Source organism: Hyaena hyaena, unplaced genomic scaffold (genome assembly GCF_003009895.1).
Source record: "Hyaena hyaena isolate Hyena2069 unplaced genomic scaffold, ASM300989v1 scaffold_286, whole genome shotgun sequence".
NCBI classification, from domain to species: Eukaryota; Metazoa; Chordata; class Mammalia; order Carnivora; family Hyaenidae; genus Hyaena; species Hyaena hyaena.
In genome coordinates this window covers 1,068,216-1,082,525 of record NW_024080918.1, presented here as the reverse complement: position 1 = coordinate 1,082,525, position 14,310 = coordinate 1,068,216, and the positions used below count along the sequence as shown (strand labels likewise).

The 14,310-nt window shown below is 42.8% G+C and overlaps 1 protein-coding gene across 1 annotated transcript in view; it reads right to left on the bottom strand.

Moving 5' to 3' along the window:
* Positions 1–2,192: 2,192 nt before the first annotated feature.
* LPAR3 (lysophosphatidic acid receptor 3) overlaps positions 2,193–14,310 on the bottom strand; it is a 51,969-nt gene continuing 39,851 nt past the window's right edge. Inside the window, exon 2 of the mRNA XM_039246919.1 lies at positions 2,193–3,698. Coding sequence (XP_039102850.1) covers positions 3,370–3,698 — 329 coding nt within the window. The 3' untranslated portion in view covers positions 2,193–3,369. The remainder of the gene's footprint in view (positions 3,699–14,310) is intronic.

Below are 14,310 nucleotides of genomic sequence, written 5' to 3'. Positions count from 1 at the left end.
CCTCCCCAGCTCGTGTTCTGTCTCTGTCTCAAAAATAAATAAATGGTAAAAATTTAAAAAAAAAAACACTCTGAACTCCTCGTCATTGCCATTAATAGTTTACCATCGGTTAATTTAGGAGAGAGCACACTCTAAAAGGCACTGGAGAGAATACTATAAAAATAAAATACGGCATTAGAGCCCCCAAAATCCCAACCCCCACAGCAACAGCATCTCCCATCCGAATACTATTCTTTGGTGAAAACTGGTCTTAAATTATGAGTGTTTAAAATTAAGTGATGTGTTCAGGAGAGCACTCACACAAAATGTAGCTCCCCTTACTTAAAAAGTATTTCAGGTCTTTAAGTGATTCTAACCCCTATGCCTACGCCTGAAAGACAATGTGTAAAACTGGAAGGAGCCCTAAGGGTTTCCAATTTAATATCACATTTAGTCGTCCTCCAAGGGGATATAATTCTTTGATAAGCATCCCAGAAGTCAGATCTGCGTTTGCGAGTTTTAAATTCGTTTTTAGTTCACAGTGAGATGGATCATCATAAAGGGTAACACTTTGGTTATTTTTACTCCAGGTTCTAATAGGGCTTGAGATTTTTGCTAAGTCACCTTCATGGTGTCTTCACGGGCTTCACATCTATTCAATCAATTAAAAGAGGGCCAAGCACTCTTCTCCCCTGACCCGAATGATTAAAAAATCAGTGGGCTAATAAACACAATGACCCGAATGATTAAAAAATCAGTGGGCTAATAAACACAAAACATGTTCAACCTCATGACATTAGTCTGCAGACCTGGGGCATGGCACGTCCTGTGGTACATGGAGTGGCATCAGCAGATGAACCCAGCTGTACCACCTGTTCCCGTGTCTCCCCTACCCGCCACTACCTGATACTGATACTACTGATGACTTCACCTCATCCTGGATCCTGGATCCTGGATCATCCGACTACGGGCTATACACATGTGAAACAGGGGCAGCGCAATTTCTAAATTTTGATCGTTGGTATTTATAAAAAGCATCAAAGGGCTGATTGTGAGGGCAATTAGAGCTTTGTTAGAGGCTTACATTTATTCTATGGGTTAGTATTGCTTGTATTTGGAATTACACAAATGGGGGCCATAATTGTCTCAGTGCTTAGGGCTTTTAAAGACCACATTATGGCCCCAAGTCTACCACTCAAAAAAAAATTTCACCAAAAAACTTCACCAACTTATTTCCAAAAATTCTTTCTTTCCTAGCAGGTAGTCTTCACAAAGAGCCAACTTCTCTCACCCACACAGATATACGCGAACACCTTGGGCAGTGGCACAAATCTAAGGCAACTGAATCCTGTTTGGCTGGGGAGGAAGCCATGCTTTGAGTCAACGGTTGGTCTGAAAAGGTCTAGATCGAATTTTTAGAACCAGCGTCTCCATGACTTGCAGGTGAGCTTGGGGTCCTAGGATTTAAGGGAAAAAGTGTTCTTTCTTCACTTTGTCTCCAACTAAGGGATGTGCATGCCATGCTCTCGGTGAGCCCTGTGAATGCTGCCACTTGTCAATTCCAAATACACATGACTTCTCTACTCTTGAACCATTGCTGAGAGAGAAGTGTGCACATAAAAACAAAAGCTATGTATTTCTATCACGAATTTCCCACACTTGGATCCCCTCCAGACACTATTATGAACACTGCATTCTGCTGCAGGGTACTAAAAATGGTGCTCTCCTCAAAATAAAACCTTTAAAGATCCCTTAGTAGCTATTCAGGGACTGGAATTCAATTTCAATCCTCCGCCCTTTGGCCAGCTGTAGATTCGAAATGCTTACATAAAACACTGAGAGTATGTACTTCATGGCAAATTTGATTTTTCTTCTGCAATAGAAATGTGTGTTATAGTTACCACAGACTATATTTTTACTTAGAAAATACAGAAAGCAATAATGCACCTCAACAAGAGAGAACAAATTCTTTATTTTATTTTATAGGTATGTTCCATACAAGCTTCGGATACACTCCACTTACTACATGGAGTTGGTGATATCTACACCTTCCAATCATAATACTCTCTACTTTAGGCCATTATCTCCAAAAGCATGACTTTTCAAATCCTTTTATTACAAGTAGTTCTTGCACATAAATGTTATATCCCAATAGCAAAAAAATGTAAACTTCTTTTGCAAACTACATAAATATTATAATATCTGCTTTGAAGTTATTCTAATTTTAAAATCAGAATATATTCTAAATGCTTTATATAAAAAACTTTGGTCAGTAGCCTGTGTGTCTGAAACATTTTTTTTCTTACTGACTTGGCTTTCATGTTGCTTGCATATTTGAAGGAGACAATTTTAAAAGAGAACTCAGATCAAAATTCAGTCCAAATATAAGACGAGTACCAGAAATATGTCAATAACTGTGGGCAAAATGTGAAATGTGAAAATTATTCCATGTACTAAAATCCGACCAGCTACCAGTGATATGGAAGTAACTAAAGACTCAAGTCAAGCTCATATTTGATCCTATATGAAAGCAATTCAGCCCACTTATCAACATACCTTTTTCTGTGCTGTATGTCTGTTTTCAAATGAATCCCCTCTTTCTCCTTTCTGTTAGAACACAACAGGTCATTTCTACAGCTATAGCTCTAGACTGAAAAGTCTAGATGGCCAGTGGATTTATTTCACTATTACTGTCCTTGAGGTTTTAAAGACAAATGAGAAATGTATAAACACACAGATATGTATACGCGCCCATGAGCAGGTAGGCGATCACATCAAGGCCTTTTTTTCTGTTCCAAGAGAAGTTTCTAACATTTATCTTGTTTTGCCTGTAAGTAAATCTTCTTCCTCAGAATGTTCTTTCAGTTAAAAATCAAGTCTAAACTGGAGCCCTTACTGATTTGTTTTTCTGAGATTCCCATTGAACACCTAGCTACTGGCCACGGTTTCTTTGAGGAAACAAATATAGCTGAAGCATTTTAAACATTTTAAATGCATGCAGAAAGAACTACATAGGCTTTCCAAGCAGCTATAGCAAGTGGCTCAAGTAACATTATTATTTATCTTGGTCTAAGCCTTTTAACAACATCCACGGAAAACACAAAGAGAAGGGCTACAAGGCGGTGGTGGGGCCCAGAGTGGTCCCGAGTGGTTCACAGGACTCAGGAATCCACTGTGCTGTCTTCCCTCTTTCGTGCATTTTCTCTGAATGCACTGGTCCCCTCTTTACGGCCCATGCTTTTAAACTATGTACAATAATTTTTTTAAAAATCTGCCCATGATGAATTTAGACCCCAAATAACACTGTAGGTGGGTGTGTCAGAGACAGGCAGCCATTCTCAACAGCTCCTCTCCCAGAGGCGGCCTGGGGGGCACGGGGACACCCACGGCTTAGGAGCTGCTCTTGCCGCAGACCGCACCTTCGCTGATATTGTCTTCCTTATACTGGCTGCCCGTGTCGCTCCTGCTGAGGATGGTGGAGGGGATGCTGGAGGGGCGTCTCTCTGGGTTCTTCTCCTGAGAGAAGCAGCAGATCATCTTCTTCATGGTGCTGTACATGTCCTCGTCCTTGTAGGAGTAGATGATGGGGTTCATGACGGAGTTGAGCAGCGCCAGCAGCAGGAACCACCTTTTCACGTGCTGCACGCCACACTGCGTGCAGTTCAGGCCGTCCAGCAGCAGGACGACCAGGCCCGGGGTCCAGCACACGACGAAGGCCCCTGCAGGGAGAGAAGAGGAAGCCGCGCTGCTTACTTAGATTTCTTCTCCCCCGGCCTTCAGGCAGCGGCATCAAGGGACCTTAAGGATTTGTTTTGACAACTGCAAAGCAAACTTTCACCCTTCCTCTGAGCACTGGAGACCTGGGCTCGTTAGGGGCAAACAGCTGGGCATGTCTTTGCCTATTAACCCCGTTCTCTTTCAACTCCTTGTCTGCTTACCCGGGGCTCCTAATTAGGGGCTCACATGTACCTCCTGCTTGCTAAGCACTGCTCGTACCTTATCTCTGCCAGTTCTCTGAACCACACTAGAAGGCTGCCGCCATTATGACACACGCTTTGCAGATGAGGAAACTAAGGCCAAATTCCAGGAGTATGCATGGAGAGGCCTCACACCTTTAGCCCTATGCTCTGCTTTCCCTAGATGAGATGTTCCGGGCACCTGGGTGGCTCAGTAGGTGAAGCATCCGACTTTGGCTCAGCTCATGATCTCGCTGTTCGTGAGTTGGAGTCCTGCGTCAGGCTCTGTGCTGACAGCTCAGCTTACAGTCTGCTTCGGATTCTGTGTCTCCTCCTCAAGCTGCTTCTCCCCCACTTGCACTATGTCTCTCTCTCTCTCAAAAATAAACATTAAACATTTAAATCAGATGTTCTGCTTTCCTGACAACAAGACATACTGCATCTATGGCCTTCTTTTAGACTCTTAACTAAAGTCACCTGTTCACAAACTGTGTTCTTTATAAATCTATGTTGATAGCTAGAAAGCACTGTGTGCTTTTTCATATATTCATAGGCCATCTACTGAATACTCTGCTCTGGATTAGGGTGTTTGTTCTTCTTGTTGTCAGGAAGAAATCTTCCCGTTTCATGATGATATAGAAATGTGCTTGTAGACAATTTATTCATTTAGCACAGTCTTAGAGCCATGTGTACATGAAGGGTAATCTCTTCTGAGTTACTAGATATCTGACCATACTTAGCTTACCACTAACTAAGCTTTCTGGCATGGTTTTCCTAAAATATGAGACATATTTTAGGCTCAATATTCCCCAACTTAGTCGCCAAACCTTGGATAACAGTGACAGCTCACATTTATACTATGCTTACTAAGAGTGAGGCACTGGTGTAAATGCTTTTCCTTGATTAATTCACAGAACCACACTCTGAGGTAGACACTGTTATCACTCCTAGGAAACTGAGGCACAAGAGACGTAGTCAGCTCACCATCAGACATCTCATTTTGAACCTTGGCAGTCTTTCTCCATATGGTTTCTTTCTCCCGAAGTCCCCACCATTTCTAAACGCCCTTGCTTATCCATTCGATAAACATTCACTGTGAGCCAACAATGTGCCAGGAACTGTACTGGGCACTGACTGAGGCAGAGACTATGCACTCTGGGAGCTAAAGTGCTACTGGGGAGACAGAATAAACGAGCGAGGCTGTAATCATATCACCAGCTAGTTATTCTTACTGGTTAGAATTAGTCACAGACAATATCCCTCTTGTTTCATCTTCATTCTGAGAGATACAATCATAAGCAAGTCAGGTCAAGAGCTATAAAAAGGCTGTGGGAGGCTATGAAATGCCATGAGATTTGGGGTCAGAAGGTTGTGTCCAGCTCCTTACTGTATAAACTCCATGAATGCGGCAAATCGCTGTGCTTGTCCGAGCCCCCATTCCCTCGTTTATAAAAGAAGGATAAACACTCCTGACTGTGTGGGTTGGTCGTGAGGGGTCAGAAGTAATGAAAAGTGCTTCTCAACACGGAGTTGGGTTCACCAAGTAGTGATTATCAGGAGACGCTTTGTCAAAGACATCTGCCAGATTAGATGTTTAGGAGTTATCAGGAGGGTTTAATTTCCCATTTCCCAATTCCAGCTCACCAGTGCTTCCCTTTTCACTCCATTCTGTATCATTTTTGGTCTGGCTGACATATGTCAATAAAGACCTTGGAGATAAGAGACCAGAGATTGGGTCCTAACATTCACTTCCTGTACGACTCTGGGAGACCCATGTCACCTGGCTGGGGTTCGGCCTCCTAAGCTAGTTTTGGCCAGACCACCTTAGTGGGTATGCAGTCAATTTAATGGATTTGGACAAGATTGGGGATTTTTAAATGAAAGAAGGGAATGCAATAGCTAAGAGTGTATGTATAGACCAAAAGAAGTTTTGTTTCACACAATTTTTGTTTCAGTTTTACATACATACCATGTTTATGTGTGTATTGGTTATGAAGTAAACTATTATTTCTTACTCTTGGGCTTTGTCAGAAAGTTTGAAAAATGCTAGTTTAGATCATCTTTAAGGCCTCATCCAGCTCCAATGGTCTCTGTTTCCTGTAACAGTAACATTTTTGTTCTCTGCTAGTCCCAAGAGAAGGTTACTATGTTCTCAAGAGGCAAGAACTAAACAAACCAGACATCAAAAGCTACGGCTGCCAATTCTGATGTGAAGACTCCTTTCTGTGTGAAATTGCATAATTCCATAGAAATCCCAGTAGGAGAGTTCCAAGGTCCTTGTGTTAATGGGAAAATGGAAAAATATTGATTAACCTTATACCTTGTTAAATATGCATGTCAAAATTTGATAAGAGCATATAACTTCCAAACCAACGGAAGGGGAAGAATGGAACCAAAAGAAAGGGGAAAAAAAAGGGGGTGGTGGTGGTGGATATGTTTGATATAATATATCAAACATAGCAAAGTAGGACAAATAAAGAAAAACAGAAGATACTGGAAATGAATCCAAATATGCTGATAATCAAAACTCAATGTGAACTGTGGTCTTGTGTTTTTAAAAACAGGTGAACCTAAACAATTTGATGTCTAATATGACATCCATATGTAGTAAAACCAAAAGGGAAAGCAAGACGATTAACATGAAATTTAGAAGAGGTTATTTCTGTAGGAGAGAGGGTCACTGAGGCAGGGCACAAGGGCCACGCTAAAGGTATTGGTAATGTTCTATTACATCGGGTGGCAAGTACACAGGTATTTTTTTAAGTTTTTAAAAAATTCTTTTAAGTGTTATTCTTTGTACTGTACATAGATCTTATATAATTTTGTCTGAATACTTTTCGCACACATACACATGTGAAAAAAGGATAAAAGTAAATTTCCAACATCTTTTCCTAAACACTGTTTTTATTTACTTATTTATTTTTACATTTTTGTCCAATGTTTGTTTATTTTTGAAAGAGTACGAGTGGGGGAGGGGCAGAGAGAGAGGGAGACACGGAATCTGAAGCAGCCTCCAGGCTCTGAGCTGTCACAACAGAGCCCGATGTGGGGATCAAACCTACCAGCCATGAGATCATGAAACTAGCTCAAGTACGATGTTTAACCACTAAGCCACCCAGGCACCCCTAAAAACTGTTTTTAAAATGGGATTTTTTTTTTTTTAAATCATAAAAGTTTTTTCCCTCCCAGCATGAACCTCTGCTTTAGATTGTTCAGGGGACAATCTAAACACTCTAAATAAGTCTCCAAACTGATCCCTTGTTTGTCATAATGCAGTAATTCATATATCTTCCCCCTTTGTATTGAATTGCACAAAATGATTCATTCAATCAACACTTGCCAAACCTTTCCTTGAGCAGATTCTAAGAACTTTGTATGTTCTAAGAATTTTATATGAATTAACCATTTACTCTTCGTGGCACCCTATTAGTATTATTAACACTATCTAAAAATACTAATGCTACTCTCATTTTAAACCTAAGGGAGCTGGAGGATAGAGAAGCAAGGTAATGTGTTCAAAGCCACACTGCTGATAAATGAAGAGTCAGGATTTGCACCCAGATATCCTGGTCAACCAGAGCCTGAGTTCTTATCCACATTCAGCAATGGACATAGAATCTTATTACTAAAGTGACTGACGGGGAAGGTAGAAGGGTACTTTGGGCCTGTAAAGATCCATTCATGGTATGTCCTATCTGACTGTAAAGCTGCATATGTCACGATTAAGTCAATCTGTGGTTGGCTAACATAAAGATTTTCTAGCAGGCAGGTAAGAAGGAAGGAAGCAAGGGGGCGAGGGAGGAAGGAAGGGAGGGAGGAAGAGACGGAGGGAAGAAGGAAGGAAGAAGGGAGGGAAGGAAGAAGGGAGGGAAAGAGGGAGGAAAGTAGGGAAGGGGGTAAAGGGGGGAAGGGAGGGGAGGAAAGAAGGGAGAGAGAATTCCAACAAAAACATAGGCTGGCCGTAGGAGTAAAAAGCAACAAAATCTGCTGACCTCTCCTTTATACTGCTTCCAAGAACAACAGGACACAAGCCTTTGACAGAGTAGCCGAGACACCCTGAGCTGCCAGAGGGCCGGCGCTTCGGCCTGGGCCTGCCGTCTGCGGTGATGGCTGCACACGCGGCAGTGACCCTGGGAAATATGCTGCTTCCTGGCTCCTCCACCGGGCAGCCAAGTTCTCCCAGCAAACACATCTCAGAGCAGATGCGCGGTTTATCTAACACTTCATTCTTTGGGGGGGGAGGCAGTTCATGTGTGTCTGTAATCCTGGAGAATTCTTACGAGATTGAAGGAGCTGTCAAGAACAAACAGATGGGCAACTGGCCTATTTCTTAAAAAGGGGACAGACAATGGATCCTGGGAAATATATATCGGTCAGTCCCCTATCAAGTTCCAAAAAGTTTTGGGAGAAAAAGCTAGTGCAAATGTCTTTTGAGTATTTAGACTCCGTGCTCAGACCATGCCAGCTGGGAGTACACAGAGTTTTCAAAGAGAGGTCATGACAAGTCCTAAGCACTTTTTTTTTTTTTTTTTTAAATCAGGCATTAACAAATAGGAATGAATCCAAGGTGTCTATTTGGGAACCAGTGGAAAAAAATCAAGTATGTTCCCTGTGGAGAAGAAAAGGCTTAGGAAAGGCATGATGTGCTAACTGCCTCATAAGTCTGAAAGGCCATTGTGTAGGAAAAGAAAGTACAGACGTATCGTGGGGCACGGCAGGAGGTCACCCTGAAACAGGGAAAAGTGAAGAGAGGCAAGATTTGGATATAAGCGTTCTTTCTAAGTAATGAAGCTATTTAGCAGGGGAACTGGTTGTCGGTCAGCAGAGAGCCTTCCCGCAGCAGACTACCTCCTTTGCCTGAATCATCCTGAGATGTACAAAGGGCAGGAGCTTTTCCTAAATGAGAGAGGGATAAGTGGCTTTGGAACTCGTTTCCAAGTAGAAAATTGTCACATTCTGTAAGACTAGGAATTTCAACTCCCAATAAAGTTCAAACAAATTTGACTTGTTTGTTTCCTGGACACAATGATCAGATGGTCTGGCTAAAAACTGCAAAGATGAAGACTTTGAGCTAACTGTTCCCAAACCTGGCCAGTCATCTGAATTACCAGGGCAGCTTTCTGATGATGTGGATTCCCTGGTCCCACAACAGACCCAACAGTCAGAACGTCTGGGAGGGCATGTGGAAATCGGTAGGACTAAAATGTTCCCTGGGTGGTAATGGTACAGAGCTGGTTTTGCAAACCATTTCTCTATGTGGACTCAAGGCGGTTTCAGTAAGCCGACCCCGTGAGCAAAACTGTACACTCCACAGATACTTAGCAAAAAGTCACTGAAAAGAGGGGAAGGACAGAATTCTTTAAAATAAGCAAATAAGGGGGAGCCTGAGTCGCTCAGTCAGGTTAACGTCCAACTTCGGCTCAGGTCATGATCTCACTGTCTGGGAGTTCGAGCTCTGCACTGGGCTCTGTGCTGACAGCTCAGAGCCTAGAGCCTGCTTCAGATTCTGTGTCTCCTCTCTCTCTCTCTCCCCTCCCTGGCTCATGCTCTGTCTCTCAAGGGTAAATAACTGTTTAAATAGATGATAGATAGATAGATAGATAGATAGATAGATAGACAGACAGACAGATAGATAGATAAATGAGCAAATAAGCCTTTTTAGACATGAATATCTTCAGCTTCCACTTGGAAAAATGTTTGAGCACGTCACATACATAAATAAACGTACAAACACTAGTAGCAAAGCTGGACTGAGCGCAAGGGATGCACGGTCCTCCCCCGGCCCCTCTGGGCTCTCCAGTTTGCCCTGCCAGGAATGCCTCCCTGCCTCCTAATCCAAGGTCCACTTTTCTCTCAAAGCTTAGCTCAAATTTTGCCTCCTCCACTGGACCTCCCCCATCACTCAGGCTGCAGTGATCGTTCCTTCTTCTCAACTCCTGTGGCACTCTCCACTGACAACACCCACGTGGCGCCAAGCACCTTGCCTGCTTCATGCACTCTAACACTTCCCGAGAGCTCTGGGCCAGGCAGCGCGTGCAGAGCTTAACGCACAGCGCTCATTTAGCACTCACAGCCCTGTGAGGTTGCCCCTCTTACCGTTATCCCAAGCTTACACACAGTGATTTCAAGTTTAGAGTGGCTCGAGAATTTGTCCTGGGTCCAGAAGCCAACACATAGAAGAGTCATCATTTGAACCGAGGACTTAATTCCCTCATGCAAACTCTTGAGCACTGTTGGGGCTATCCTGGAGGTAGTTTTTAATACACGTGTCCCCTTTCTTAGGCCTGTTATACGTTCCCTCAGCACGTGGATATGCCTCACCACAGTCTATGTTCTCAGAACTAAGTACGGAGCCCCACATTCAGTTGCGGAGATGAGTCGGTTGGAGGCGAGTGAAATTTAAGAAGAGCCCTCACAGGGCCAGGGGCTGCACAAGCTGTAGCATCTGCTGCTGTGAACGGTGTATATAGTCCTGCCCTTTGGAGGCTTACGGGCAGGGAACCTGGATGCTATATGTGATGAATCTGACTGTTGTCAAGGAAAGTCTCAGGTGAAGTGATAGCCAGTTGAGCTGGGTGTTGAAGGTCAAGACCAGCAGTGCTGAGGTGAGAAACAGCATGATGCACTGGGAGAATTCCAAATAGTTCAGAATGGTTTTAACCCAGAGAGGTGATTGAGGAAGTACGGTAAAGTCTGAGAGATGACACGGATCAGACCCATGTGGCCTATTCACTGTCATCTTCATACCACACACCGCACCCCCATACACATACAGACTCCAGGCACCTCTGAGCAAGGGCCCTGTGGGCAACACTCAGGAGTTGGGATTTATTGTAAAGATCAGACCTCATAAGCCTTTGCTCTCAGGTGTTTGTGGTATATAATGAACTAATTTCTCTCCCAAGCATCTAGAATGGTTATGAGTCATATATCATCCTTTGGAAGATTAGAAATATTTCTACTTTCTGTGGTTCATAAAGGAATCCCATTGAGAAAGCCTAGATCAGAGGTTTTTCAGACTCAATTGCAACTCATTAGTGAGCTGTGAAATCAACTTAGTGGGCTATAACCAGCAATTTTCTAAAAGATGAAATAGCACAGAACAGAAAACATCAGAGTGCATCAAGTATAGTAAAGGGTATGTTTCATGAGACTTGTTTCAGTTACACACAAAAATGTGTGGGTGCACTAGGCCATAATACAGAATGCACACTATTTCTTACTGTAGGTCCTGATTTAAAAAAAAAAAAAAAAGTAAAACCCACTTCTACAGATCAGTGGTTTTTCAAGTCAGGTTTTGAAAAAGTAGAGAAACACTTCCCAAAGGAAATCTCTTGTCAAAGTTCAAAATCCAAACTTCTCTGACTAAAGAAGGAGATGGGGAGCAGGGAGTGAGGAGGAGTTGAGTAAAGGCCTTCACAGCAGAATCCCTGCTCTACACATATGCATACACTGAGGCGCCCCTGGGAGCCCCACTGACCACTGTTTGAAAACTGTAGCTACCGAATGGTTGTTCATTGAAGGTTGTTTTTTTTTTTTTTTTTTTTAATTTTTTTTATTTCTAGGAGAGAGAGAGAGAGAGAGACAGCATGAGCAGGGGAGGGTCAGAGAGAGAGGGAGTCACAGACTGAAACAGGCTCCAGGCTCTGAGCTGGCAGTCAGCACAGAGCCCGACGCGGGGCTCGAACCCACAAACCGTGAGATCATGACCTGAGCGAAAGTCAGACGCTTAACCGACTAAGCCACCCAGGCGCCCCCATGGAAGGTTTTTAATCGGGGGCATGGATACATCTTATGTTTCAGAGTGAAGCTTTCAGTGCTCAGGATGGACTAGAGGTAAGCGGAGCTCAAAGTCTGCATCAGAACCACCTGGCCGGGGCTGGGGAGTGGGGGGACTCTTTTAAGTTCAGATTTCTGGGCCCTGCGCAGACCTGTCAAGGGAGAAACTGATGGAAGAAAGATCTGGGCATCTTCAGGTCGAGCCAGCTCCCTGGGGAATGCTTTAGTGTAACAAGCGTGAGAACCACTGGCCCAGCAGGGAGACTCGACCGAAGACTGGCTACAAGTCGGGCGAGAATGTAAAGGATGGGAAGATCAGTAATGGCGGAGACGGACAGAAGCAGATGGTGATCAGCAGACAGTAAGAGGGAAGAAAGTGCAGGACTTGACAAGAAGTGGATGTGAGAACAGAGGGTGAGGAGAAAGTCTGGGTGACTGGGTCACATGTGGCTCTGAGGGGGCAGCGGACAGACAGGTTTAGGGGACAGTGTTCGGTTTTGCATGCATCTACTGTGTAGATGGCCTGTGGCTCCTCCAGCCAGAGACGTGGACAAGGCAGCCGGCAGTCCTAGAGCTCCAGACTGAAATGTTGACTTGGGAGTCACCAGCAGTAGGTGGCAACCCTGGCCATATGTCCTCCCATTAATAAATATTTACTAAGCAATCACCTACCATGTGCCAGCTACTAGGAGTGAACATTTTCATGATGATTACATTTGGGTAACAAATTAATTTCCTTTTATTGCCAAGTGACAGGTCAGTTACATTGACAAGAAGCAATTAGGTTTTGTTTTAATGAGGCACTATGTTCCTTCAGTACCTGTTTAAGAGACTCGCTAATTGTCCAATTAGACTGTAAATGAGCTTTCCTCTGGTAATTAAATAAACTAGTTTCGTGCCATACTCAAAAAGCAGTATCATGAGTTCAATGTTAATTTTTAAAGTACAGTGAATCATATACTAGAATATGCAATTACAGTGCTGAAATGATATTTAATGACTGCCATTTAAGGTAATCAGAAATATCAAATTAACACTTCGGAAGATAGAATTACAAATGAAAATACTGATGAAGTGAAATATAAAATCTTCACAAGTCCCTAATCAATATCATGTTAGACAGTCTATAACAGCCCTCCTCTCTTATTTGGAAGTTTTCAAAATGCCTCAAAAACCCCTCTGGTTAATACTTCACCCCCCACAGTACACAGGAAGTCAGAAGGAAGGACACCAGTGCATCTAGAGGAAGGGCCTCTCACTGGGATGTATTTAAAATAGTTCAACATTCTTGGGGGGTTTGGTGACAGAGGTGCAGAAGACTAAGACTTCAAGTTGCATGAAACCTGTTCTTCAAGACTCATACTTTTTTTCTATTACACTAGCCACACTTGTAGCCATAGTTTCATTTGTTTAAAAATTCACATATGCAGGGACACCTGGGTGGCTCAGCATCTAACTTTATAAAGCTCAGGTCATGATCTCATGGTCTGTGAGTTTGAGCCCCACATCGGGCTCTGTGTTGACAGCTCTGAGCCTGGAGTCTGCTTCAGATTTTGTGTCTCCCTCTCTCTCTGCCCTTCCCCACTCATTCATATTCTCTCTCTCTCTCTCTCTCTCTCAAAAATAAACATTAGGGGCACCAGGGTGGCTTAGTCGGTTAAGTGTCCGACTTCGGCTCAGGTCATGATCTCAAGGTTCGTGGGTTCGAGCCCTGCGTCAGGCTCTGTGCTGACAGCTAGCTCAGAGCCTGGAGCCTCTTTCAGATTCTGTGTCTCCTTCTTTCTCTGTCCCTCCCCTGCTCACGCAGTCTCTCTCTCTCAGATTAAATAAAACATTAAAAAAATTTTTAACTAAATAAATAAGCATTAAATTTTTTTAAAAAATCACACATGCAATTTAAAAAAATCCTGACATGTGAATGGCACACAAATAAAACATCTATACCAATTAAAGCAATTACTCACACTAAATTATCGCACTTTGGCACATGGACTAGTCATTTCATCAAATAGGAGGATGTATTTTAAATATGTTCAGTCTGTTATTCGTTGTTTTTAGTCCAGGAAAAAGTGGCAGGGCACAGGCAATAATGCTAACCTAGTAAGCCACAGGGCTGTCTGATTTACTAAAATAGAAAATTACAACTCTACATAAAAGTCAGGTTCTGAACCTCATCCAAGGGAAGCTCTCCTCTTATTTGAAACGAAATTTTAAAACTTTTAAAATAAAAAGCTATTCTTGGCCAGAAGCTTTGTAATATGCAAGTCACACATTAACAGAGTATTTAAGTGGGAATGCCCTTGTGGCGGCAAATAATTAGTTCAATAATGTCAAACTAACACTTCCAGATGTGGTTTGACTCTAAATTCATATTCGTTTAGCCACAGTGACAGATTGTCACATATTTCAAAGGAATAAAAATATACACCTTAAGTGAACCTGTTTTTACTAAAGAAAGCAAGAAAACGCTAAGACACTTCAAATAGAAGATGAGCAGGTAAGCATTCCACAAATGATTCATTTTATACTATTGTCACTTCTGCTGCGCCTTTTGACTCTAACAACTGGGTTTAGACACTTGTTTTAAATTTGTGGC